The sequence below is a fragment of the Lonchura striata genome, chromosome 8 (genome assembly GCF_050655825.1).
Source record: "Lonchura striata isolate lonStrDom1 chromosome 8, ASM5065582v1, whole genome shotgun sequence".
Lineage (NCBI taxonomy): Eukaryota > Metazoa > Chordata > Aves > Passeriformes > Estrildidae > Lonchura > Lonchura striata.
In genome coordinates this window covers 31,614,129-31,640,702 of record NC_140710.1, presented here as the reverse complement: position 1 = coordinate 31,640,702, position 26,574 = coordinate 31,614,129, and the positions used below count along the sequence as shown (strand labels likewise).

General features: G+C 44.1%; 1 protein-coding gene across 2 annotated transcripts in view; it reads left to right on the top strand.

Moving 5' to 3' along the window:
• Window positions 1-26,574, top strand: part of NOTCH2 (notch receptor 2) — an 84,767-nt gene that overhangs the window by 51,994 nt on the left and 6,199 nt on the right. For both annotated transcript variants that reach the window (XM_085586859.1, XM_021545971.4), the window contains exons 14-29: window positions 1,141-1,286; window positions 1,789-1,908; window positions 2,019-2,171; window positions 4,988-5,216; window positions 8,201-8,402; window positions 10,888-11,041; window positions 11,990-12,174; window positions 13,008-13,140; window positions 15,635-15,880; window positions 17,788-17,900; window positions 18,431-18,960; window positions 19,698-20,045; window positions 20,295-20,437; window positions 21,214-21,424; window positions 22,044-22,140; window positions 22,664-22,832. In XM_085586859.1, coding sequence (XP_085442985.1) covers window positions 1,141-1,286; window positions 1,789-1,908; window positions 2,019-2,171; window positions 4,988-5,216; window positions 8,201-8,402; window positions 10,888-11,041; window positions 11,990-12,174; window positions 13,008-13,140; window positions 15,635-15,880; window positions 17,788-17,900; window positions 18,431-18,960; window positions 19,698-20,045; window positions 20,295-20,437; window positions 21,214-21,424; window positions 22,044-22,140; window positions 22,664-22,832 — 3,179 coding nt within the window. The remainder of the gene's footprint in view (window positions 1-1,140; window positions 1,287-1,788; window positions 1,909-2,018; window positions 2,172-4,987; window positions 5,217-8,200; window positions 8,403-10,887; window positions 11,042-11,989; window positions 12,175-13,007; window positions 13,141-15,634; window positions 15,881-17,787; window positions 17,901-18,430; window positions 18,961-19,697; window positions 20,046-20,294; window positions 20,438-21,213; window positions 21,425-22,043; window positions 22,141-22,663; window positions 22,833-26,574) is intronic.

Genomic DNA, 26,574 nt, shown 5'->3' with positions numbered 1-26,574 from the left:
TTCCATCGAAACCTGAAGCATTGAGCGTGAGGACTGTCTTTATTGGCTAGTGCTGTTTTTCCTAACCAAGCACCGGATCAAGGAACAAGCTGACAACTTTTGCTCCAGGGATGGATATTTCACCTGGGACACTTTGTCCACTGCTGAGATTTTGTCAGCTTTATTCATATTGTTGCATGTCTGAGAAAAGAAAGGAAAATTCTTTCTGGGTCTTTTGATGGCAGTAGTTGCTTCTGAATCTTCCCATCCAGGAAGATCAAGTGCTGATTTCAGGAGCTCTAAATTAGACTTCTTTTTGGTAATGGTAAGTCTAGGGATGTTTTGTGTGTGAAAGTTCTCAATTATACAGCCTCCCAAATATGTGCTGCATCCTGGGAAGTGTTGTCAGCATTTGGGTAGGGAAGTGATTTTTTGCTGCAGGTAGCTCTGTAGGGCAGGATGCAGCACTTTCCCTGGAGCTGGCTGGAAAGCTGTCTATAATGCTAACTCAGCCTCCTTGAAAGCTTGGAGAACAGATTTTTGTTCATCTTGTCTGTCATCTGTCACTTTGCATTTACACCCAGGTACACCTCACGCTGTGCCAGGTAAAAGAAGCAGTGTTTGCAGGGCAGGGACAGAGGCCTGTGTGTGCTGTGTGACCTGAGTCCAGGCTGATTCCCCAAGTCCTTACTTCTACGTCATGTGGGTGGGGTGTTGCTCTACTTCAGATTTTGAAACATGATGGAGAAGATTGCTCCTGCTCCCAGCCAGCTGTTTTCATTTGAAACCACTATTCAGTATTAAATCAGTCTGGTTATCTTTGGAACCTATTGTTCTGCTCCACTTCTTTTTTTTCTAATTTTTTTTTTTTTGTTTTGTTTCTGTCTTTGTTTGAATATGTTGAGATGGTCTTATCAAAGCAGAAACATTGCTGGTTGACTGAACACTTTGTGAAAACTGTAATGAGGGAAGTGTGGTTTTAAGGGAGGGTTTATTTTCAGTATTTTCAAAACTATACAGCTGTGGTAAGCAATCTAAAGTAACTTAGGGCTCTTCTCAAGAGATTTCTTCTGGTTTTCTCTACAAAACTAATCGACAGGAAAAACTGGTGGAGGAGTTACTTCAAAATGTCCTAAAATTACTGCTGTTTTGCCTTTCAAGGTACAAGTGTGTCTGCGACCCAGGCTGGATAGGAGATTACTGTTCAACAGAAGGGAATGAATGTAAATCAAACCCATGCCAGAATGGAGGAACTTGTGAGGATCTGTTGAATGGATACAGATGTACCTGTAGAAAGGGATTCAAAGGTGAGAATTCAGAAAAAAATTGTTATCTTTTCCCTTTTTACTTCGTTCCACCTTTAGAGTAATTTCTTTTGATTAAACTTTGTGGAAATAGTAATCAAGATGGGAAATGCCATGGCTGTATGAGATTAAATTAGCCAGTTCCTGTAGACATGATACAGTAATAGAATATTTGGCAAAGGCTTGTCTAAGCCTTGATTGGAATCATTAAAAAATGTCCTATTGGAAGGTTAGCTTAATTTTCTTTGTAAATGATGAAATTTACATAAATGCCCTGGAAATTGGAGGGGCATTAAACTCAAAATGACCATGGCTGCTTCTACCCTGAGCCCATGAGGAGTGCTCTGCTCTCCTTTTCCTTCTGCTGAGATTTTTCAAAATGTGGCAGTGCTGTCCACTGCAGTGTGGGATAATCATGTGAGTTACAACCTCTTTGTTCATTCTTCCAAGAAGCAGCAAGCTCTTAGCAGCACATTCTTCTGCTTTTTCCCATTCTGTTCTCCAGGTGTGAACTGCCAGGTGGTGGTTTCTCCTTGTTCCCCTAATCCTTGTGAGAACTCGGGAATCTGCCAAGAATCTCCTGACTCTGAAGGCTACACCTGCCAATGTGCCCCTGGCTGGGAAGGTAAGGTGGATGGAGACCGTGTTGTGCTTTCAGTGCTGAGCAGAGCTGGCACTCAGCCTCCTGGCCATTGCTTTGGGAGGGGTCTCACCCTTGGACTCTGCACCTTTCAGGGGAAAGATGCACGGTGGATATTGATGAGTGTCTCTCCAAGCCCTGCAAGAACCATGCCCTGTGCCACAACATCCAGGGCAGTTACCTGTGCGAGTGCCGGCCTGGCTTCACCGGAGGGGACTGTGACAGCAACATTGATGACTGCCTGTCAAGTGGGTATCAGCACTTTGCTCAGTGTTTTCCAGTCTTTCCCAAAAATAAATTTGCTGACTGCTGATTGACAGATTCCTAAAGGTCTTTTATGATCCCTTGCCAAAAGGAAAAAAAATCCCAAACTTCAATTTTTTAATGTTTGAGGCAGTCAAAATCCATTGTGTTCAGCTGCTAGAAATGGACCATCGTGTCCTAACTGATGGCAGCTGTTGTTCCCAGATGCTTAACTTGAAAAGGCCATTAGAGTTTACATACTTTAATAAGAAGCACTGTTAAATGCAAAATTGTATTTGCCTGAAATTTTAATCCATCAAGTTAAAGTGCCACTGCAGGGCTTACCTGTATTTCAACACTGAGTTTGATTGAGGTGTGGTGGGAATCTGGGGTATAGCAGTCCTTCTTGAAATGTCTGTCTGACATTAATATTCTGGGAAGAGTGGGTCCTGTTGCAGTTCCAGTTAATCCATATTTGAAAACAAATTAAGCAGCAGGAAGGCCCTCTTTTCTGGAATAGGTATCAGTTGCAGGAGGGTAGCCCATACACTGATGAGTACTGGAACAGCTCAAATTACAAGAAAACAAGTATTAATTTCCTGTCTTTGACACTGCTGTTTATAAGGGAAACCAAATGCATAGTAGCTTCTTTTTCTTACTGGGAATATTCTATATCATCATCAGATAAAATCAGAGTCTCCTGAGAAATGTCTCATGTTTAAAAGTTCATCTGTTACTATTTGAAAAGTGCCTTATCAAATCTTGGAGGAGTTCACAAAGCTGTAATTCTTAAATTGGCCAGGTCTTTAAAAAAACCCAACCAGATGAACAGAAAAACCCAAACCAACCACCCCCCCCGCAAAAAAAAAAAAACAAAACCAACAAAAACAAAAGAAAACAAAACAAAAAAACCCAATCCCCTGTTTTTTGCTATCAGCTTAAAACCAAAATGGAGTTTTGAAGACTTTAGGCATGAACTTAGCAGATTCTGTTTTGCATTGGAAAAAAAAAAGTAAATTCATGACTGCTGTAGAGAAGGATCCAAAGAAGTCTGTTAGGAAAAGTTACTGTGGGAGCCCTCAAAGCAGCACTCAAAGAACTTCTGAGGTGTCTGACTCAGCCTGAGCTTTTAATTCTTTCTTTCTGAGCAGACAGGTACAGTACAAAAAGTGTCACGGTGCTGTGACCCAGAGCTTTGCATACTGAAGCCAAGAAAATCATTGCCCGTCCTGTTAGTTTTTGTGTGGGTGCCTGAAGATAAAAAAGTTCTCCAAGTGTTCATCTTTCCCTCTGGAACAGCTGGGACATCTCTCTCCCTCCTCCTAAGTGTTCTGAGAGCTGTGGGATTCACCCTGTGTTGTGTTAGGCAGCACACCCATGAGGCTGAAGAAGCATTTCACATTACTGCCACAGCTGATTTCATTTAGCATAACAAAAACCTTCCATGCCTTGAGCCAAATGTCTTTAATCTATGAAGCAAACAAACCCTCCAACAACAGGAACTTATTGAAAAGTTGATACCCGAGTCTCCTTCTGTCAGTAAATGTGTGGCACAGAGAATTAATGCACAGCTTTTGGCTTCACTCATACATGGCTGACTGCCACAGACACAACATTTCATAGCTGCCAGGGGTCTTGCTTTGAATGTGCTTTTTCTCTGCAGTAGTCAAATGACCTTTAAATGGATGCAGGTGTGTCTCATAATACAAATTCTTTACATGTGAGCATATTTCTCAGTCAATAAATGAGTTTTAATTACCTTTCACATTTCTTTTCTTCATTTCCCAGTAAAAAGAATTAGCTTAGGATAAACTGCAAATTTTTGGTGGAGTCTATTTGCATTTTCAAGTTCATATTTTAGTAGTACTTAAAGGTAGTCCTAAATCCAAAAAAAGGCTTGGTAACCGATTTTTCAACCCTCTTGCTTTCTCCCTTTTTCCTCCCCCCTCCCAGTTTCCCTCTCTGCCTTCATATATTAGGCTTTTGCTCTGTGGAATGCAGAGTAGAAAAGGAATCTGGCTTCAGGAATGTGGGTCTTAAATCCAAATGTGGAAGGAGAAAAGCAGGAAGAAATTAGTGAACGGCAGAAATCTTTCAGGCAGATTGGTACTTGTGGAAGCAGAAGGAATACAGTAGTAGGAGGTGACTTAGACCAAAAAACAGTGGTATGCAAGTAGCAAGAGCATGGCAAGGACAAAGAAAATATCAAGAAATGCAGTGATTGAGGAGAATCCATGGTGGTGTAGGAGTTTTTGAGCTTCTCTGCCAGCCTTTCCCTAACCAGTCTGTGATGTTGGGAAAAATGTCGAGTGCTCAGTAATGCATAAGTGCTCATATATGTGCTAATGTACACATACACATTTGATTTGACTGGACTGCTTTCATGCTGAAATTAAGCACACAAGTTCTCTCTTGTGTTCAGCAGAATCTGGAAAAGGGAGAATGTGCCGAGTTCTCTAATGAATAAAACTTGGTAAGGAAGAAGAAACAGTTGCTGCTCTGTTCTTCTTGTATCAGTAGGCATCTGTCACAAAAGCAGTATTTGAATTTTAAACCGAGAGGCTTTGGTTTTGGTTGAGCAAATTCCAGCAGAGAAACCTTTAGGCCCTGAAGGTTGGCCTTGATCCACACCTCCCTGTAAGTTTCTAATTGATAATGCTTTGCAACTACCTGTTCCATAAGGAGGCTGAGAAAAACCTGTCAGTGCTCTGTCCCACTCTGGGCTGTGTGATGCCTTTTTTTTCTGTAGAAATGGCTGCTCTAGGCCTGGCCCTTCACTGTCACCCATTTTAACACTGGCTGTGGTGCTTCTGCTTCCTAGATCCCTGCCAGAACGGAGCCTCGTGCGTGGATGGGATCGACTCCTTCTCGTGCATCTGCCTGCCCGGCTTTCACGGGGATAAATGTCAGACAGACACCAACGAGTGTCTGAGCGAGCCCTGCAGGAACGGGGGCACCTGCACCCACTACGTCAACAGCTACACCTGCAAGTGCCCGCCGGGCTTCCAGGGAACCAACTGCGAGAGCAACGTCGACGAGTGCACCGACAGGTGAGGCACCTTCACTCGCTGCTCTCCTGCCCTCCAGCCAGGAGCAGCTTCTAACCAGGCCAGTTCTCCTTTCCTGCCATTTGTCACAGGCGTACTTGTGGCTCTTGCATGGAAAGCTGGCTTAGCTGAAACGCAGTTGCCTGGTCCTCGGTTTCTTCTAACATTCTTCCAGCAGTTCCATTACAGGATGTTATAAATGAAAATTTGTCCAGCCAAATTAATATGAAAAAATAAGATATTTATTTTGCAATCAAATTCTATCTAGCCAGCCACAAGGAAAGAACAGAGCTGAGCCCGGGGTCGGCACTGGGTGTGCAACAAGGAGTCAGCCTCAGCAGAGGTTTTCCTCTGTGCCCACACACCTCCATCCTGGCACAAGCAGTTTTTATAGGGAAAATTCCACCTGAGGCCAAGACTTCAGCAATCAGTCTTTTCTTCTATTCAGAGTCCATATGTTAATAAGATTCTCTTTTTTTGGTGATGAGGGAGAACAATTCAGTGTCCGGAGTTTGTTGAATCCCTTGATGAAATTTACAGGAATTTGGGAACGCTGCATTCACATGGATCTGCCTGAGGATTTCCATGAGATCCATCTCGGGTCGTTCAGGCGATGATCAGCGCCTGGGGTTCCGTATCTCCCCAGACATGGCCCATCCCCATCTCCTGGGGAGCCGCACCTTCTTACTTGTAAATCAGTTTCCAATATTCCTGCGAGGGTGGGGAGAATCCTAATACAAACGTGTATACTCCAACAAATATTCATTATCACATAAATCATATTAGAAATGGCGTGAATTATATCTACTACACATAACAAGGATGAATATGACAGTGTTTAACAAAAGTTAAAACAGGGATGCTAGCTTATTGAAATATAAATAATTCATAGAATAATTCACTGTCACATAGGGGAGGGGGATATAATTGGTTATGAATGATTACTCTGTTGAGAAATACAAAAGCTGCAAAAAATTGAAACAATGGCCAACTTAGAAAAGCAGCAAAAATAAATGAATCCTGAATTGTTGACAACAAATAGTATGAAGAAGAAACCAGGAGAAACACTAAATCCACTAAATTCTGCATTGGAAAGATTTAATCATCAGAGATGATTTTAATGCGCACAGAAAAAAATTGGATGTGGTTTAGCAGTGTCGAGATAAAACCTGAGATCGTTCTAAAGAGGGAGGTGTGGAACTGAGTTAAAATGCTCAACAGCTGGTCCTAATATAAATGGTTCATGTGGTAGTTTTAAGAGCTCTTTGAGAGTTAAACATATGATTCCATCATCTGCCTGCATATTTATTTTAAGCTTTGTTAGGATTTATGTAACTTTAGATTCTCAAATGGGAAAAAATTCTAACAATTTCTTTAAAACTTGCAATGGTTAAAAAATAATTAAGTACTTTGTTCTAGTTGAGTTACCAGAGACAAGTTATGCAAAGCTCTTGGTTTTCTCAAGTATTTTCTGCACAAATAGAAAAGATCTTTCCTACCTTTTATAAAATTGCATTTGAGGAGGAGGTATTTCAATATCTTTTTCTTAAGAGCAGGATTGTGTCACTGATGAGGGTGTGTTTAATTTGCACAACAGTTGTTGAATCGAGTGAAGTATGCTGGGTGTTTTAGCAGAACTCCTGGCTCTTCCTTGAGGTTCATCCTGTTTTTGTTTTTGTTATCAGTCAGGACAGGAACCAGTCTTGCAGGTATGAATTAAGGATGTAGCAATTTTCAACGCTCTGCCAAGCTAAACCAGTCACACCTTCTCAACCAAAATTACCGAGCTGTGCTTAAGAGCACTGTGGTGGTTGGCTAATTTGAATTTGGGTCAAATGGTTCTTCCGTGTGTTGTGTGAGAAGCTGCCTGTGAGAGAGTGCCCTCTCCTTTTGGTACCTGGTTTCAGTGAAACACACCAGGTGATTGGCAGTTCCTCTGTCTTCCCTGCCTTGCCATAAGTGGAAATGGCAGTTTGCTCTCCCTCTAAAACAGAATTCAGCCCCCAAGACAGAGGAACTTCCCCGATGAGCAGTTTAATGTTTGATAAGTAGGTTAATGTTGACATCTCTACCGTAATCGCAGTCGGAATTTCGATATTTCAAACTTGCTTCCCTGCATTGTGACTTCAGGGAGGTGAGTCAGGGGCTCCTCTCATGGAAATACCCTTGACAGGCACAAAGCAGAGAGCAGGCATGAATTTGGTTTGTGTACTTTATCAAACTGATTATCTCAAGTCTGATCTAGCATTATTCTCAGAGGGGCAGGAGTTCCTTTACAAGGAAAACTGAGTCAATTTTGCATGACACATCAATTCTCCAAATTTTCCCAGTGCCTTCTCCCTAGGACACCTAATCTGGCAGAATTTCTTATGATCAGAAGACTGGGGGGGAGGGGGATAATTCCTTTGATCTGAATTCTGCCAGGGCATGTATGAGTAATTTTACAAATCAGGACTTAAGATTCTCATGAGAAGAAAAGGAAGGGATTTAGCAATACCAATACTTTCACTTAATTTCAGTGAAGAATGTGCTTGTGTTTTGCATGTTGTATGAACTTTTTCCTTGAGAAACCATACCCCTGATTCCTTTGAAGATTAAAAAAAAAAAGGCAAATTGTTTTGTTTCTCATAATTTGTAATACAGTTGTAATTTGTAATAAAATGTATCAGTTTGAGCAAGCCACAGGAGGTAGTGTTTGTGGTCACATTGGATCTGGACATGTTTCATTAAATTAGTTGCATCCATCATAATGACTTGTTAAAACCCTGCTTTACTTTCTTCTTCTGCTGAGGTAAAAGTGAGCCGGAGGGTGAGCTGGAATTCCCTAGGATTGATGTTTTCTGATTGATATTTCTTCAGCCAGAAGTTAGCAGTGGTCAAAGGATCCTGTTATCTGCTTTTCTCTCTTATTTCATGTTTATGTTCCCTTTTGTCCGTGAGCTAATTGCATTTTGTCTCAGCTTACCGTTCTTCCTCCTCCCTTGCAGCTCCTGTTTCAATGGAGGCACTTGTGTGGATGGAATCAATTCCTTCACCTGCCAGTGCCCCCTGGGCTTCACGGGACCCTTCTGCCTGACAGAAATCAACGAGTGTGACTCCCATCCCTGCCTCAACAGGGGCACCTGCGTGGACAGCCTGGGCACATACAGGTGTATATGTCCCTTGGGCTACACTGGCAAGAACTGCAAGGTTGGTGACTTGTTGTGGCGTTGTTGTTTGAGCTGTCCAGCAGCAGAGTGACACAGGAGAGGTGTGAGGTGCCAAACATGGCTGAGCTCTTCTTCCTTCAGTCCTGGTGAGGGCTGGTTGGCCCATTAGGTGCCCCTGTTCAAAACTGGAAAACATAGCAGGGCTGGAAGACACCTTAGAGATGGTCTAGTTCTATCCCCTGTCTATATGCAAGGAGGAGCAAAGTACTTATTTATGAGCGCAGGTGTCACTGGAACTTTCTAGATTAGTTTTCTAAAATGAAAACCAGCTGTTACCCTGGAAAATGGCTCCATTTAATTCAAAGCATAAAATTGTCCTGATTGAAGACAGTCCTGTATTAAAAAAAAAAAAAAAAAGAAACTACAAACAAACCAGCAAACAAGCACAAAACAAAACCAGAATATCAGTCTGATTAGTAGGAGTTAGATTTAACTGGTTCATTTTTTACAGGAAAGTAAATTTTAATCAGGGTTGATAGTAAATTTTTTTTTTTTGAAAAGCCAGAAAATGTTTTGAGGCAGTAAATGACGTGCTTGTCATATTCACAACCCCAATAAAAATCTCCAGTCTACTTGCTCACTTAAATTCAGGCAGTTTCCAGTTTTCCACAGGAGCTGCAAACCCTGTATACTGTAAATGACTGACTAGTGCCTATTAAAAGCTCTGACTTGGCATGGCACAGTGGAAACAGAACGATGTTTTTCAGATCAGAATTCTTTTTGATTCTGTTCTTATCAAAACAGCAAGAATGATATGAGACTATTTTTGCTTTTGAAATTATAAACTCTGTATTGGCTTCCTTTACCAGCAGTCTTGAGTGCTGCCATTTAAAAAAAAAAAAAAAAAAAAAGAGGTGGAATTGCTGGAAAACAGTACAATTTTATAAGAATTTTGCAGCTCTCTTTCATGCCAGCATGTCTTTGTAAAGCAGTGAGTGTTCGAAAGAAGCATTTCAATGGCAGTGGTGGAGGTGCTTTATCAGAAGTATGTTGCTAGACATTAAATTGTCAGGTCTGCTTCTAGGTATTGCTAATGGAGGAAGTGAATGCAAAGTAATGAAGTGATAGAAAAAAGCACCCCTCTGCTGCCCTGATTATGCATGCTGGGCACACCACTTAAACCTTATTGGGAGAATTAGCATTGAGAGTGATCGTGAAGTACTGTGAAGTTCAGTAGTTCCTCTTCTGTTATGTTTGCTTTGTTTTTACTGGAGAAAAGGATTAATGTTCCTTTCCCCAAATTAAATGCTGTGCATTCTCAGAAGGTCTGCTTTATGTTCAGAGAAGCTTGATTGTAATGTATTACCCATTTTATACAAGGAACCAGAACTTTCTAAATTTAGATAAGTACTACTCAAAGCTGTTTTGGGGAGATTTATAGATTACAGCTACACTGTAGTTCTTGTCTTAGTGGTAAACTGGCTTGACCTAATTAGCAAAGCTAAATAAGCAGCACAAAATCAGACAACGATTCATAAGTTTTAGAATTTGCATGTAAAACAGTCAGCTACTCATTACAAATGCAGAGGCAAGAGGCTTGGTGTTTTTTCTTCACGCTCAACTACATGTGATAAAACTTAATTCCAAGTTTCCTTTTGGTTGCCTGTGAAAGCACAGATTTTTTTTTTACTTTAATCTTTGTGAGGAGAGTTTGCATCTGAAAAGCAGAACTTTCTGCAATTGAAATTGCATTTTACAGCCAAAATTCAGTGCTACTCACTTTAAAAACCTCACCCTTCCTCAAGCCAGCTTGAAATCAATCAAATAGCTGTATTAATTTGAAGATTAAATGCTTAAAAAGGAAATTATGGTTAGTGGCTGGTTTATATTACATCAGTTATTTTGTGTCTTCACTTTCGTATGATGATTGACTGAGTTTTAGACTCTTTGTTTCTATATGAGGAATCAAGAAAAGCAATATACTTTGGCCCATCCTCAGTTCATAAAACTGTTGTGGGGTTTCAGTTGAATCTTGGAAGACACAAAAAGGCAGACGGACCACAGTGCAGCAAGTGGGGCCAAAAGGAGGTATGGTGAGGTAATGATAAAAAAGATCAAAATATGGAACACATCTGTCATCCTCAGAAAGCAGTGAAGATGGGGGGAATTGGGGAGAATAGCTGGAAGCCTCCTGCTAACATGGAACTAGAAAGCTAATCTGAGATAAAACTCAATTTTCTCCAACTGAGCCAGTCAAAGATCCAACTTCATGGTGAGCTGTGAGGATTTTGAAATATCCTGCTGCTATCTGAGGTTTATTGCTCTGTACACTTACACTTTCCCCAGGCATGTGACAGAGACTGTCAGTAAAGTACCTGGCTTAGCTTGGGCAGGACTGTCCTGCTCTTTCAAGTGCCACAGGGAACCTGTATCACAGAGCTTCTATTCCTTGAGTCTTGAACTTGTTCTCTGAGTGCTGTTTCTCCTGCATTTGCCATGTTTCATGTGGGCTGTTTGCTCTGCAGTCTCTCGTGGATCTGTGCAGCAAGTCTCCCTGTAAGAACAGAGGCACGTGTGTGCAGACTCTGGCCCAGACTCGGTGTGTGTGCCCGCCCGGCTGGACCGGCGCCTACTGCGACGTGCCCAACGTCTCCTGCCAGGTGGCAGCTTCACAGAGAGGTAAATCAGCATCCTCTGTGCTTCAGCATCGCTGTGCTCAGGCATCTCCTTCCCCCCTGCACCTGTGCACAGCCCCGAGAGCTTTGCCTCTAGGCGGTCGCTTCTCAAGTAAAAATACTCTCTGCCGAGGGTGTCTTTGGGAGTCAAGACTTCCTCGATTCTCCCCATCACAAAAATATCAGAAAGGAAAAATGAAATATTATATGAGGCCTCAGGGGTTCAGTAGTACTGTTTTACATGGACTGCCCTTTTGGAAAATGCATCAGCTCTTTATGCTAAACCCCAGGCAGGCTAAACCTCAGGATTCTGCTAAACCCCAGGCAGGCCAGGTTTAAAACATGTCCTTCTACAAGAAAGGCATCTTGGAACTCATGATAAGTATTTTTGCAGAGAATACTGTTATCTGTGAGCATTATTTAGCCTTATAGGTTGTACCATGGCCCCTTAAAGTAGTAATTTTCTACTTCAGATGATGTATATGTAAAAAATTTGTTTTTTAAGTGAATTTTGTTTGGCAATATGGCTTGTAGCTCAGGCGGATGGACACTGTCATGCCTCTTTTGTCCCGGAAATCCAGACAAGCAGATTCAGCATCAAAGGAGAAAGGTGTCAAGCTCCCATACTTTTTGGGGACATTCTAGTTACAAACACTGATCCTTTGTAGAGCAGCAGTAGTATTTCAGAAACTTATTCACCAGCCAGTGCTAAAGTAACACAGCAGTACAAATACTTTGTACAAATACAGTGATCCAAAGAGGACAGAGCAGTGACTTTGTTTGGCAGCCAATTTTGGTTTTGATCCGTCATAATTTAAGGAGTAACTTCTCAATTTTCAAGTTGCAACTTTTCAACTTGTTGAGCCTACCCATATCCATTCCTGTGTGAGCTACCAGCACTGGCAGCAAGCGCGTTGTACGTGTTTGCTCACTTGATTTAACTCTGCTGCAGGAGTCCCTGTGGACCAGCTGTGCCAGCACTCGGGTCACTGCCTCAACGTGGGCAACACCCACCACTGCCAGTGCCAGGTGGGTTACACGGGCAGCTACTGCGAGGTGCAGCTGGATGAGTGCGACTCCAGCCCCTGCCAGAACGGAGCCACCTGCCGGGACCACCTGGGCGGATACCAGTGCGAGGTAGGCCGGGCATTTGCTGGGGAGAGGGGTGAATACTCAGGGCACAGTGAAACAAAGGCACCGGAGGAAGTCAGAAACACCTGCAAGTGGCAAAGTACCTTCACATAGGGGATAAAAGCAGCCTGCACCTGGAAGGAATTTTTAATTTGGCTGTAGCAAAAAAAAGTGCTCCTGAAAGGTTTTAAGAATGAATTAAGAGGTGTGGATGGAAGGAGCTGTGGTTGATGAGCATTGGATTCTTTGTGTCATTGGAGAGGGCGTTCTTATCTGGAAAGGCTTTTTGCCTGAGGTGTGGTTTATATTAAAATATCTGTAAATTGTGTTAAAGGAATATTGTATTTTCCCTGTTGGATGGGCAAAGTATCCCTTGCCTCCCAGGGTGGGAAATGCCTTCCACTGCTTTCTGTTTCCTAATGCTGATGCAGAGAGCAGTGTAGGCCATGAGATTGTTGCATAACAGCCTCCCTAAGCTTTTTGGAATGGTAGAACACCTTGGAAGCCTATGTCCAGAGGGAAAGGATGAGTTTTATCTAAACCTTAAGCCAAAACGTCTAAGCCAGTTTCAGTGCTGGAGGGTATCAGGATTTGATCGTCTCTGTTTTGCAGCAATCTGATCACTTGAATTCAAATTTTCAGTGCCCTGTTATGTGTCACAGGTTGAGGTGTGTGATTAAGCTGCTGTTTGTGCAGCCCTTGAAATCACTTGCAGTTGTTCAGCTACAAAGGCTGTCCTAAGCTGCCCTGCTGAGAGCTCCTCTGTGGGTGATAGCTTTCTGAGATGTCTTCTGATGTATCTGCTGGAAGACCACTGACACTTCTTTCTGTGCTGGCAGTGTGTGGCTGGATACCAGGGTGTCAACTGTGAGTACGAGGTGGATGAGTGCCAGTTCCAGCCCTGCCAGAATGGAGGCACCTGCATCGACCTGGTCAATCACTTCAAGTGCTCCTGCCCACCAGGAACTCGGGGTAGGAAGCTCAGCAATTAAGTGAATGTTACAAGAGGGAATTTTCCTCTCTGACTGCTGGTTTCACGAGACAGTTTAAAGGGAATGCATTCTGTTCTTTGAAGAATGTTCCCAAAGTACACAGAATCCCTTGGGACACATAGTTTCTCTTTAAAAATAAATGCTGCTTTTTTTCCTCCCTTTTAATTTTTTTTCTTTTAAAGGAATAGGTCGTGGCAGTGTCCCTTGAGAATGTATGAGCCATCTTTGGCAATGTGGATGCATGAGACTGCTGTTAAGGTCTCTCCCAAACCTATCTGTTTTGATACAGTAAATCCAAGGTTTCTTTTTGGCTGAGGTGCTATGAAATAAGTAAGAAGTTTTCTTAGTTCTTGCATAACTTCCAATGTCCTATACTTGCTTAAATTATGGCCCTTCCTTGTCCTCTGTCCTGGAGTCTTTCATGGAAAAGAAGTTGAGTGACTCTAGGCTACCCTAAACTATTTCAACATATTTGAGCTCTTTGATTAAAAGCTCCTTAGGGAAAAAAAAGTTGAAAAAGAAAAAGAAAAGTAGTCCACAGTTTATATCACTAGTTTTCAGTAGGCATGATTCCACAGCCTGTTTATTGTCAGGTTTCTTAAAACCTAGCCTTCCCTTTTATATCTTACCTATGAACCTGGCTTCTACCTTTGAAAATATTCAGAATTTAACATTTTAATGCATCAGTAAATGCTTTCTCACTTTATGTTCTTTTTTAAGGTGATTTCTCAAGTCAGTTAAAAAATTTACATTGCTCTGAACTTTTTCTTTCTGAAGTGTGTCATCTCAATGTTTGCAAAATATTCAGATGTCAGATATAACTAAATTCTTGTTTCATAAAGTAAATTTAAATTATAAAATAATATATTTTCCTCTTGCCTATGCATATCACCAGTTCATTCACTCTAATGTGGCTCTCAGCACATCTCCCCACCCTGGATAAGTGTTTACTTCATTTTAAATCATTTCACTGCCAATTCTTCATGTATTGTTCTTAATATTATTTTTAAATTAAAATAAAAAGGAAAAAAAGTGCAATAAAACAAAAGCAGAAACAAACCTGCTTTTTAGGTCTGTACATCGAAGAGTGTATTTAGTTACCAGTTATCTGCATTGCCAGAATTTCTGTATTCCACTAAATCCCCCACCATCCTTTGAGAGGTTCTGGGTGTACTGCTTTTAATCCTTCAGTCTTTCTTTGTTGAGATGAATTACTTTCTGGATGGGACTGGGTTTTTTTTTTTTGGTTTTTGTTTTTTTTTTTTTTTTTTTAATGAAAGGAATTGGAGGAGACTTGATACAATTATTTAGGATGGTAAAACATAGCTTTTGTCCCTGGCCCAGTTTGTAATTAGTACTTTAGTGATGCCAGTATAAGCATCCTTCATATTTGTGTGAAGGATTTTACTTGCTCTGGTTGGAACAACAGCAATAAACTTGCTCAGCTTCCCCTCTCTGTCCTTGTGCAGTGAAAGCAGAACCACCACCAGACCCTGTCCCTTGAAAAGAAATCTCACAGGCAGGAGAAGAAATTGCCCTCCCTGGCTGCTGGTGGGGGTTTGCTGTAAGTCCCCAGAAGCCAGACTGGAGGAATCAGTGTTTTAGCACAGCTGCTTTTTTTGTTGGTTTGCTGTTGCTTATTTTAATGCTCTTTGCCCAGTTCCAGGGTAGCCTGGTGGCAGCTTGTGGCCTGTCAAGGCCAGTGCAGGGCTCCCAGGCTCTGCGTAGTCTCAGGGCTAAATCAAGTGCATCTTTTCTGGGCTTAGTTTGGTTTTGTGTTTTTAATTATGCCCTTAAATTAAGTCAAGTATGAAAGCTGCCAAATACCAGGACAGCCTAGCGTTGAGGACAGCCTGGATGTAAAACACATGTACCCTAAGCCTGCTCTGAAGCTGGCTGTCTGCAGAGGGTGTGGAATGTGTTAAACTGGGATCTTTATCTGCTTATTTCAGGGACTGTGTGTGACATGGCCCTAAAACTTGATGAGCAGTGCAGGTGATGCCTTGAGAGGCTCCCTGGAACAGAGGCTGGGCAGAGTTAAAGGAATAAAGTAGGGATTTATTAAAAGGATACACCTTGGGCGGTACAAGAGCCTGGCCATGGCTACACCCAAGATGGACCCCGAGTCACAAGTTTTCACTCTTTTATAAGTTTTGGTCCATTTCCATGTTGGGGTTAATTGTCCTATTCCAGCTCTACATTATGCAGTCCCATCCTCTCAGTCTGCTCTCCTCAGTTCTCTGCACTTTTTGGGCCTGAAGCTGCAATGTGTCCTTGGTTCTGGGGCTGGAAAAAGGATTGTTTTGTGTGACTGAGCTGTGAGGAGAACTTGCTACCACTTTATATGAAGTTCAGAGTTACGCAGTAATGCGGTACAGAATCTGGAAAATATGAAAGCTCAAAGTTAAGGCAAAGTTAAGGAAAGGCAGCCACAGCACTGTGTCCCCAAGCTGTCCCTGTTTGCTGTGCTGCAGGCCGCTTCTGTGAGGAGAACGTGGATGACTGCGCCTCGGAGTCGGGAGCTCCGCGCTGCTTCAACGGGGGCCAGTGCATTGACCAGATCGGGGGCTACAGCTGCCTCTGCCCCCAGGGCTTCGCAGGAGAGCGCTGCGAGGGGGACATCAACGAGTGCCTCTCCAACCCCTGCAACCCTCGAGGGAGCCTGGACTGTGTCCAGCTGACAAATGATTACAGGTGCATCTGCCGTAGTGCTTTCACTGGTGAGTAGTCATAAACATGCTTCCAATTTCATGGCAGTATCTTGAGAATTGGTGGTTCTGTCCCTTCCTGGCAGTGCTGTTATCTACCCGCTTCTCTTCACAACGTCTGATTGTTTCTCTACAATATGTTTCAATTTTTTTAACCAGTCTTTCTTTCTAAACTTCTAAGAAATTTGGCTTCCAGAGCTGTCTCAGATGAAGGAATCTCCTGAGACATTTGGTTTCCAGGACTTCTCTTTCCTTGTGGTACTTTTTTTGCCTTCATAATTTCACATTTCTAATACTGAAAGTGTAACAGTTCATGTGTCAGCTTATCTGTGACTTCTCCTTTTGCAAAGCAGCCATGTGTATTTTCTTTATAAATCAGTGTCATGGTATCATAATTCGCTTTTGGCCTATTTTTCTATTCCTTGCTGCCTTTCCTCCTTGAATTAGTTACATGGTCAGGATGGAGTATTCTATGCATAGACAGGCTCTACATTCCTAGCTTGGTGATCCTTCCACAATCCAACTTTGAATCACAACTTTGCAAGAAATCACACTGTGCAGACTTATGTCTCACTCTCTCTAGACCTCCTCTTTGTTAGTATTGCTGCTATTCTGCTTTCTGCCTCCCACTGGGCTTAAGTTTGGTCTAATAGTCTCCAGATGTGTCTGAACTTTCAGCTTTCCATTTTCCCTGTCAGTTTAACTTTTTATGCATTCAGTTTTCCTCCATGAAAACATTTCACTTTTCCTGCATGCTTTACCAGCAGTTTTTACTCCTCTTCTTAAAATTTAAAGATGCTATGATTTTCCACTAAATTTGTGAGTTTCAGATGCAAAGAAATGACAAAGATATATGTTTGAAGAATTCATGTAGTAGCTTTTGAACGCATTACTTACCCTGCCAAAAGAAGTTCCTGAAAGAGTGATGTATGAGGGAAGTGGAGCTGGTGGGACACTGGTGCAGGCCACCAGATGGGTTCATTTTAAGCCTGTCTGTTAAGGTTGCTTTTATGAATTATGCCTCATGTGGATTCTGACCCTCATGGAAGGGTTGCTGGATCTTGTGCTGTGGGGAGTGCAGGCCTGCTGCACCCCAGGAGGAGCAGAGAGAGTTGCTGTGTCTCAGACATGAAGTCTGTCTGGAAATGTTAGGCACACAGGGGGAACATGCTTCCTCCTCTAGCTGTCTGTCTTCTGCACATTCCCCACTGACCCTTCTGCCTGGGAGGAGACAGGGTGGCTTTGCTGTGGTCTGTGGCTGGTGGGATGCCAGAACTCTGTGGGCCATCCTGCCCTGTCTGCTCCTGTCTGCAAAGTCTCGGCTGCACATGTCTGGAGACTTCTATTAATATTTTCCTAGGGGGTCCAAGTCATGCTGAGATCATCCCCAACTTTTAGAAGTTTGGTCAGCTTGACTCTGGGAGTTGCTGCAAAGCATGTGAGTGCAGTAAGATCTCTGTCTGGCTGATCAGTGTGAGGAGACTCTCCTGTTCACTCTGGTCCTGAGGGTTGTTCCTTCATGTTAAAGTGTGATTTGCCATTGGACTCATTGAGCATCTTCCAAAAATTAAAGAAGTCTTAGGAACCCCCAAACTGGTGTGGTACATCACTTTTAGCCTGTGTGCCTGGCTGACTTGCTGATGACAACAACACATTCTGTCTTTGTGCTGTGTTGAGTGTGTTCTTGAGGAGGTAGACATGGTCAGCTGTATCCAAATGCACCTCGTGGATTCTGGGGCTGTGCCTTCCTCTTTACTGCTTAGGCAGCTGTGTGGACACCACCCCTTTTCCAAAGGGATGCTCCCTCCAAAAGGAGTGCTCAGCTGGCTGGTTATTCACAGGAGTGCTTTGTGTGCTGATGGTTTTTGGAGTGATCACACACACGTTTCTCTGCTCTCTCTCGCTGTGCTCCGTCCCAGGCCGGCACTGTGAGAGTGTCATCGACGTGTGTCCCCGGAGGCCGTGCCAGAACGGCGGCACCTGCGCTGTGGCCAGCAACATGCCCGATGGCTTCATCTGCCAGTGCCCCCCGGTAAGCACCCTGTGCTCACTGCACTCCTGCCCAGCTCCAGAGCCCTCTGCTAGGCTCTCACTGCTTCACTGCAGGTGAAGGCTGGACACTCTTTGCCAACATCCCTTAGTTTACCTGCTCAGCGGGGAAACCCAGGGCTTCCAGCTGCCCCAGGAGAGTGATGCTGCCTGATGCTACCCCAAACAAGTACAGTCTTCTAGTATCACAGCTGGCTTTAGTCTTAAATCTACCATTAAATTACATTAACTTAATTAAATTAACTTTTTTTTTTTTCAGTCTGGTGTTTTCTGTGCTTGTTGCATGCTGCCCCTTGTTTGGGGCTCTTCTAGGCTGTTTTCAAAATGTAACAGAGCCTTGTGATTTCCTAGTTTATCCATGAGGTTAGGTCTGGAAAGTCATGGCTCCTACAGTGAGGCTAGAAGAGTTACAGGGGAGAAAGGATTTGCACATGTCACCTTGCCTCCAACCCTCAGAGTGTTGAAGATTATGTTTGCAACACTGATTGTGTTGCCTTCTTTTCCATCCCACAGGGTTATTCTGGAGCAAAATGTGAGTTCAGCAGCCACAGCACTTGTGGACAAGTGAAATGCAAGAAGGGGGAGCAGTGCATCCAAACGTCTTCTGGTCCACGGTGCTATTGCCCCAAGCTGTCTGTGGGAGAGGAATGCCAGACACACCCAGGCTGTGCTAGTGCCCCCTGCCAGAATGGGGGCAGCTGCCACCCTCATTCTCAGCCTCCTTACTATTACTGCCAGTGCCCTGTTCACACCCAGGGCAGCCACTGTGAGCAGCCCGTAACTTTCAGCCCGGAGCCTCGAAGATGCCTGCATTCCCAGTGTGCAGAAAAAGCCAGGGATGGCTATTGTGATGAAGACTGTAACACCCATGCGTGCCAGTGGGATGGAGGCGACTGCTCCCTGACAGTGGAGGATCCTTGGGCCAACTGCTCCTCCTCCCTGCCCTGCTGGATGCTTTTCAATGGACAGTGTGACGAGTTCTGCAACACACCCGAGTGCCTGTTCGACAACTTTGAGTGTCAGCAAAATAGCAGGACATGCAAGTAAGGCTCGACGCTGAGAACATTTTCTCTGTGTGACTAACATAGCTCCTGCCTGTTGCTCCCTTCTCTCCCATTGTTTCTCTTGCTATCCTTGCTGAAAGTTCGGCATCCAGCAGTTTCTGCTGCTTTGTGTACTTCTTGTCTATATTTGGAATTTGAGTGCTGTGCGCTAAGTCAATAACCTGAGCAATGGTAATGTGTTAATCTGCTTGACGGATGTGCCCTGCTTTCCCTGGAAATGTAAATAGGAGGCATTTTGCCTTGTACTAGGTTTTAAGTGTGCTGCCTGCTATCCTGAATTTTGTTCCATACCAGAAATACTTGTATTTTAATCCCAGCTGTTTGCTGCCTCTGAACATGTTTTCTAGCTTTTTTGTAGTGGCACTTCTTTCTCTTCAGTTTTTTTTGACAAATGCTACAGCTGTGCAGTGATGATTCTGCCTCGGTGAGGCAAGAGGTGTTAGTATCTTAGTCAACAGAATAAGCAGTTCTCTTACGCTGTTACCAGAATTAAATAATGGGTTCTTGGGGTGTGCTGTACTTCCTATTTTCACCCTCTCAGGCTGCAAGCTTACAGGATAAGCTGGGTTGTATTTCTTCTCCTGATATGCTGATTGTGGGTGTTGTCTTACTTCAAATGATGCTGAGGAGTGTAAGACCCGGGCCCCTAGAGTGCAGGTGTGCTGTGCAGAGCATGCCGGTGCCGTGTGCTGCCCACAAGCCTCTCCCTGCTCCAGGTATGACAAGTACTGTGCAGATCACTACGCAGACGGGCGCTGCGACCAGGGCTGCAACAGCGAGGAGTGCGGCTGGGACGGCCTGGACTGCGCCGGCGACAAGGCCGAGAAGCTGGCAGAGGGCACCCTGATCATCGTGGTCCTGATGCCCCCCGACGAGCTGCTGGGGGACGTCCGCAGCTTCCTGCGCACCCTGGGAACGCTCCTGCACACCAATCTGAGGATTAAGCTGGACTCCCAGGGAAACCCCATGGTGTTCCCCTACTATGGGGAGAAATCGGCAGCGCGGAGCCGTCGGTCGCTCGTGGTGGTTCGCAAGCACAGAGAGCTGGAGCAAGAGGTCATTGGGTGAGTGGATCCTTCTGTCTCCCTCTGGCCTGGTTGTGCTGGTACCTCTTGCTTGTAGTTGTGTGGGGCTTTCTAAACTTCCTAGGGCTGTAGGCTGTTTTTTAAAATGGGAAAATGCAACGCTATTGCAACTGCCCAGTTCAGCATTGGAGTAGAAAGATTAATGTAAAATGCTGCTGCAGTTTGACCTACTGCTTTGGCATAAGTTTCTGTCACTGACTGCTGTGCCCCCTTACGGTGTCTCTGCAGCACCAAGGTGTTCCTGGAGATCGACAACCGCCAGTGTGCAGAGGACTCGGAGCAATGCTTTTACAACACAGAAGCTGCTGCAGCTCTCTTAGCTGCTCAGGCCATCAAGGGCATGTTGCCCTATCCGTTTGTGTCTGTCCAAAGTGAGTAATTGAAGAGGAAAAATTGGTTATTGAGGGAGGCAGTCATCAAACTTGCGCCTGCAAAATACTCAGATTCTTGATCATCATCCTCTTGTGTCTTACTGTTCAGTATGGTTTTTGGGAGGCAACTTGTTTGTCCCCAGTTATAGGAGTATGTTTGTGCGAAGTTCATAGAGGGGATGTCTGGTTAGTAAGGCAGGACATTTATTTAGTCACTTTAATACTTGTAGAATCAGTAATCTCTCATGCTACAGCACTGCAGTGGTGATCTCCACGCTAAAACCATTCATGTGCTTTAAGCCATGAACTCAATGGAAAAGGTTCCATTTAGAGAGAAAGGCTGGAAGGCATTCCTCACTCCAGACTACCAGATGTTTTCTCCTCTAGCAATATGTCATCTCTTTGTTTTCTGCTCCATCTCCCTCAGTCTGAGGCTCAGCTGCAAACCTGTTACAGGCTGGCATTATTGCTTTTCCTAGTTGGGTCATTCTTGTACCTTCATGTAGATCAGCTCTCTCTATGCCAAGTGAGTGTGGCTAGAGGAAGGAGCAAGAACTTTGATTCAGGAGCCATGTACTCTAAAAAATACTTGGAGAAACCAGACCAAGGCTAGTCAAAAAGAAGTGATACGTACTTACAGCAGTCTCAGTGGAGCCTAAACTCTGTAGAAACAATATGTTCCCTGTGGGAAGGACTGTGCTGAGAAAAGAGAGTCTAGGTTGAAGATTGTTGTCTCCACTTTGTTAATCACACTGTGTTTTAACTGGAATTTTTAGGTGAGCCCTTGTTACCACCAAAGACCCAGCTGCTTTACCTGCTTGCCGTGGCAGCTTTGATCATCCTGCTGATCCTTCTCCTGGGTGTGATGATGGCCAAGCGCAAGCGCAAGCACGGCTCTCTGTGGCTCCCAGAGGGCTTCATCCTGCGCAGGGATCCCAGTAACCACAAACGCAGAGAGCCCGTAGGGGAGGATGCTGTTGGACTCAAGTAAGTTTGCATTTAGGCCACTGACATTGTGTCTATTAGTGGCTTGAGGATTTTGAGAATGTGGCTGAAATATATTTCATCAAAGGCACTTAACTCCTTAGAGAAAGCTTCCTTTTAAACTAGAACTTCTTAGGCTATTCCTATAGTTCAAAAACATCTGGTTTGGACAGAAGAATCTTAATTAACTGTAATGTATAAAATGCCAGCAAGGAATCTGATCTCCTGGTTTTGTTTGGCTTTCTATCACTGAGCAGTATAGATCAGCAGCCAGGCACTGTTTGCTTAATTTTCTCATGGAATAGGCAAGACATTTTTAGGTTGATAGATGACAACAAACTTCTAATATCTCTAGCTCAGGGCATCAAAAATGTGACTCATAAGTAATGGAAAGTTTCAAAAGTTTTATGCAGTTTTGGCTTTCCACTGAATTAAACAACTTTGCAGTTCTAGGTGCATTTGATGCCACTACTGACTGCCTGAAATTTGTGATTTCTTGGTTCCTGTGTTTGCAAGCTACCAAACTTACAAGCACCCCTTTTTTAGTCTCTGCTGAATAGTGTAAATAGCAGCAGTAGCACCTGCTCAGGCTGCAAAGTGTTATCTTCTCCTTGTTTGTCAGAAATCTGTCAGTCCAGATACCAGAGGGTAACCTGGCCGACCCTGGGACGACTGAGCACTGGGCAGGTGATGGTGGACCTCAGCCAAAGAGAGCTAAGGTAAGGAGCTCCAAGACTTAAATACCATCTGAAACTGTTGGTGAGACAAGCATCTGCATTACCTTCCCTTGCTCAAAACTCCCTTGGCCTAGGGATTGGTTATATATTATTAATGGTATCTGAAGAGCAAGTCCTCAGGTTAACACTGCCACCACAGGCTGGTGGAGAAAGTCATTACCTTCTGTTTCAGTGTCCCCTCCCTTCAGCAGCAAAAGGGACAAGAAGGTTAATGTCATGCCTTGCAGTTCAGGCCTGACAATGTATGGTGAGAATATGAAAGCTGAGAATGCCAAGCAGAAGTAAATGGAGACCACCATTAACTTGAAAGAAAACAAGCCCCCTATAAACAATAAGAGAGCAAACAAACAAAAAAAAACCAAAAACCAAACAAACAACAAAACGCAACAAAAATCCCCACCCAAACCCTGAGAAGCCCCACCAAAACTAAAACACCCCAAGAACTTCGAGTGTCTTTGGCCACTTGATGGGTGTTTTGAAGCAGCTGCTTGTGTGCTGTGCTCAGGCTGAGGACCAGGCCTTGCTGCCAGAAGGAGATGAGCAGATTGACCAGCGCCAGTGGACCCAGCAGCACCTGGAGGCAGCAGATGTCTGTGGCAGCACCTCCCTGGCCCTCACACCCCCCCAGGCAGATCAAGAAGTGGATGTTCTGGATGTCAACGTCAGAGGGCCAGGTCAGTACTCTGTGTCTCTGTGTCCTACCAGCCTCCTCTGTCGCCTGGGGTTGCTCATGTTATAAATTAAATGGAGTATGCAGGAACACCAGCAGGAATTTTATGGCGCTCAAGGAAAGCACAGTGTATGCTCCTGAAGAGAAAAGCTGGAAAGGTTAAACCATGGTCTGTAGCAAATGGAATATCATGGAGCCAGGATGAAAAGTTCAATTAGCAAGCACCTGTAGAATCTCATTTCTAGTAGTATGTGCCTAAGTGATATTGTCAGCAATTTTGAATGCTTAATTGTGCTGGAAATAACCAACAGTTTCTCCAGTTGGTTCACTGCAGATATCTATGCCAGACTTTTCTAAGAACCAACTTAGCAGATTTTATACCTGAGGTGTCTGTTACCAGTTGAGGAAGCAAGGATGGCCTTTTCCTGAATAAGATGACTTTTTGGCAGACAGTGTATCCTCATAAGCAGTGTGTGAAGTGTCTGTCCTGAACAGAGCAACGAGGCAGCAAGACTGTTCATGATTTTTTTTTAAATTCTCTGATTTATATCTTCAGCTTATGATGATCAAGTAATTGAATTTATAGCAGAACTGTGGACTTTGAAGGTTTCTTTAACATGCAGGCAGGTTTGCTCTCTCTCAGTCTCAAATGACTAGGTGCCCTGGGAACCCTCTCCTGCTTTTTATGAGTCTAGTACTAAAGCTGTAAAAGCTGGTAAGGGGCTGGGTGGGTCGTCTGGTCTCTGAGAGGAGACAGTTGACCAAGAACTTTATTCTGGTTGGAAGAGCTGCAAACATGGCTCTTGTTCATATGCAGAGAGGTGATGCTGATAATATTGCTGCAATTCCTTTTTCTACTGCGTTTTGTGGGAATATTTCCATGCAATTTAAGGATGACTGGACCCATTCTCTCAGTTCCTTTCTATTGTCTTTTCAGATCATTGACCCATTAGCTCTCCTAAATGCAAAGGGAAGGAGAGATTTTTGTGTAATGAGTGTGAGAACATAAACCATTGGTTTCTGCCAAATTTAAGCTTTTCTTTATTTCCCCTATTGAAACTTCTAGTTGTGTGGCAGGGTAAAAGCTTTCCAAGTGCAGGCAGTAATGTTCTTAGGACTCCAGACTGCTTATTTTCATGTTCACCCAAAGCTTTGTCCAACAACAGCAATGAAATTATACTGACCTGTGGGTTGTTTTCCTGCCATCTAGATACAATTGTGAAGCTTGCAGCAAGCTGCTCTAAGTTATTTCTCTATGTGGCATCAGAAGCAAGCAGCTGTCAGGGGCAGAAATAATTTTAAAAGTCTGAGAGATATTGGAATAATGGGTTAGCAAGGAGGGGTGGGATTCCTCACAGTTAGTGTGGCTGTTTCTCTGCCCTGGCCACCCTCACTTTTTCAGGCAGATGGAAAAAATGGGCCCTTCTGAGAGGTAGTTCCCCTCTGTCCCAAGAAGTCTGAAAACTGGATGGTTCACAGCCCAGTAATGCTTTACTGCCCCTAATTAATTAGGAAGGGTGTTCAGGCTGGCTGATTTGAGTGCAGGTGTCTGGGCTGCAGCCACCTGAAGCTGGGAGAGTTAGATCCTGGCTGCAGGTGCAGGTTGAACAGCAGAGATCTCTTCTTCAGAGGGGTGAAACATCTCGGTGTACCAAGGGTTTGTTCCCTCTCTTAATCCACCACCTTCTGCAGTCTCTCAAATTTAGGGGGGTCTAAGATCTCTAGTGTCCTCCAAAAGAATTGCCTAGAGATTTTTCCTGTGGGTTCCTTATATCCCAGTTTTCAGTACTTTGTGCCGACCTTCAGGAGTACCTGTCTGGTGAACTCCTGACTTTACTACCTCACTCTGCATTTTACATGTACTCAGGAACTGTTTTACTGAAAGACAGCAAACCAAAGAGGTTTTATAAAATGCTGCCACCACCTTTGTCTCCCCATACTATTTTTTTGCTGTGTCCCCCAGAGCAGTGAGGACATTCTTTTCACTGGAGTTATTGTGAGTGTGTAACCAGGGTAATGCAATTACAGGCATAACTGGTAACACCACCTATAATTAAAATTGATGAACTGTCTCTATTATATGCCCCTCTTTTTTTTCAGTTACTGAAACTTCAGTGGTTTAGACTGGAATTTTCCATGCTGGGCGTCTGCCTCCAGCTGGATGCTTTTGGGTTCTTTTCCAGCTCTTTGAGAGAATGAGCTGGGAGGAGGAAAAAAGACATTGTGTCCACAGCTTTTTTTTCCTCTAGTAGTCCATCAAGCACTTAATTTTGACTGTCTAGCTGGATGTGCTTTTGCTAGCCTCATAAAACCAGCCATGTGTGGCCAACTTGCAAGGCTCTGAAAAGAGCTGCACGTACCTGAGAAACTCTGTGGAGGGTGGCAGTTAATTATTCCAGGGATTTAATGCTGTGCTGTCCCTGTGGAGAATTTAGGCATGAAGATCCAGGATAACTGCAGTGATTGAGCAAGCCAGACCTATCCTGCGAGTGGTTTTTCCCAGAGCTGTGGTGCTGGAGGAAAGGAAAGCTCCTTTCTGTGCTCTGTCACTCTGCTCTTTGTGTTGTGGCAGTACGGAGGAGACCACAGCCTGACTGGAATACTGAGGAGTGTTCATTTGGGACAAGGGAACAGAGCCAGCAGTGGGAGGGAGAAGCACAAAGGGAGCTATAGCTTTGGAGAGCAGCAGAGAGGGTCTGCAGACAGAGCTGGATCTTGGAACTGAACCTGTGCCTGTACATTAACTCTTTGTTGCTCTCCGTCCAAATCCTGGGAGAGGAGCGGGGTGGAAGGGAGGCTGTGGTTCCTCTGGTGGGGAGCCACTAGGAGGAGCATGCAGGCTGCAGAGCCTGCTCCTCCAGTGCCCCTGCTGGAACCCTAGATTTCTAGAAAGTTTTGGGACTGTCCTAAAGCAGAGAGCCAGGAAGACTCAGTGATCAGAAGCTGGGAATGGGAGCAGGGCATTAGAGCTGTGTGTGTTCCTTCCAGTAGGAGGTTTCGCCTTGTTTATGTGCACAGAACCCCAGTGGGGCTTTGTGCTCTGTGACAGAGAGCTGTGCAAGTAGAGAAGCTTGTTGTTTGTCCCCTGCTTGCCCACAGGACCATCAGGTACTTGCCAAAAAAATTGTCTTGTATTTCTGCTGGTGGGCTCCAGCAGAAATAGCGATTAGTAGAGTGAGGTTCCCTTCTGCCATCTCAGTCCCTCTTGCTTTCCAGGTGCCTCTGAAGGATGTGCAGGAAAGCAGTAAAATCAGCAAGGAAGCATCACTGTCTATAGCTGCAGTTTTGGGGTTTTAGGGAATGTCACGTAACGTTCAGAGCCTGCTGGAACTGAAGCACCCATCAATTTTATGCTTTGCTGAAAATATATGGATATGTTTTAAATCTTAATTATCCTACATCAAGGAGGGTATAATAAGGGTGAAGAATCAGCAGCATGAGGTGGTCTTCCTGCACTGTCCTCTCTGATTGGCAGAGAGGGCGATTCATCAGAGAGAACTAAGTTAAATTAGAGGTTTGTAGGAGCCTTTCTCCTTCCACTGACAATGCAGGGATCCTGGATGGATGAGGGTGACTCTAGCCTTTGTGGACATCCCATCACTGGAAGCTTGAGAAGAGTAAGACCAGTATCTCCCAAAGTACTCAGACCGTGTGAGAGTATTCATCCTGGGGCATTTGTCAGCGTTGAGTGCTCGACTGTCACAACTTCAGGATCCTTCTCGTGATAACCATGCTATAGATTTGAA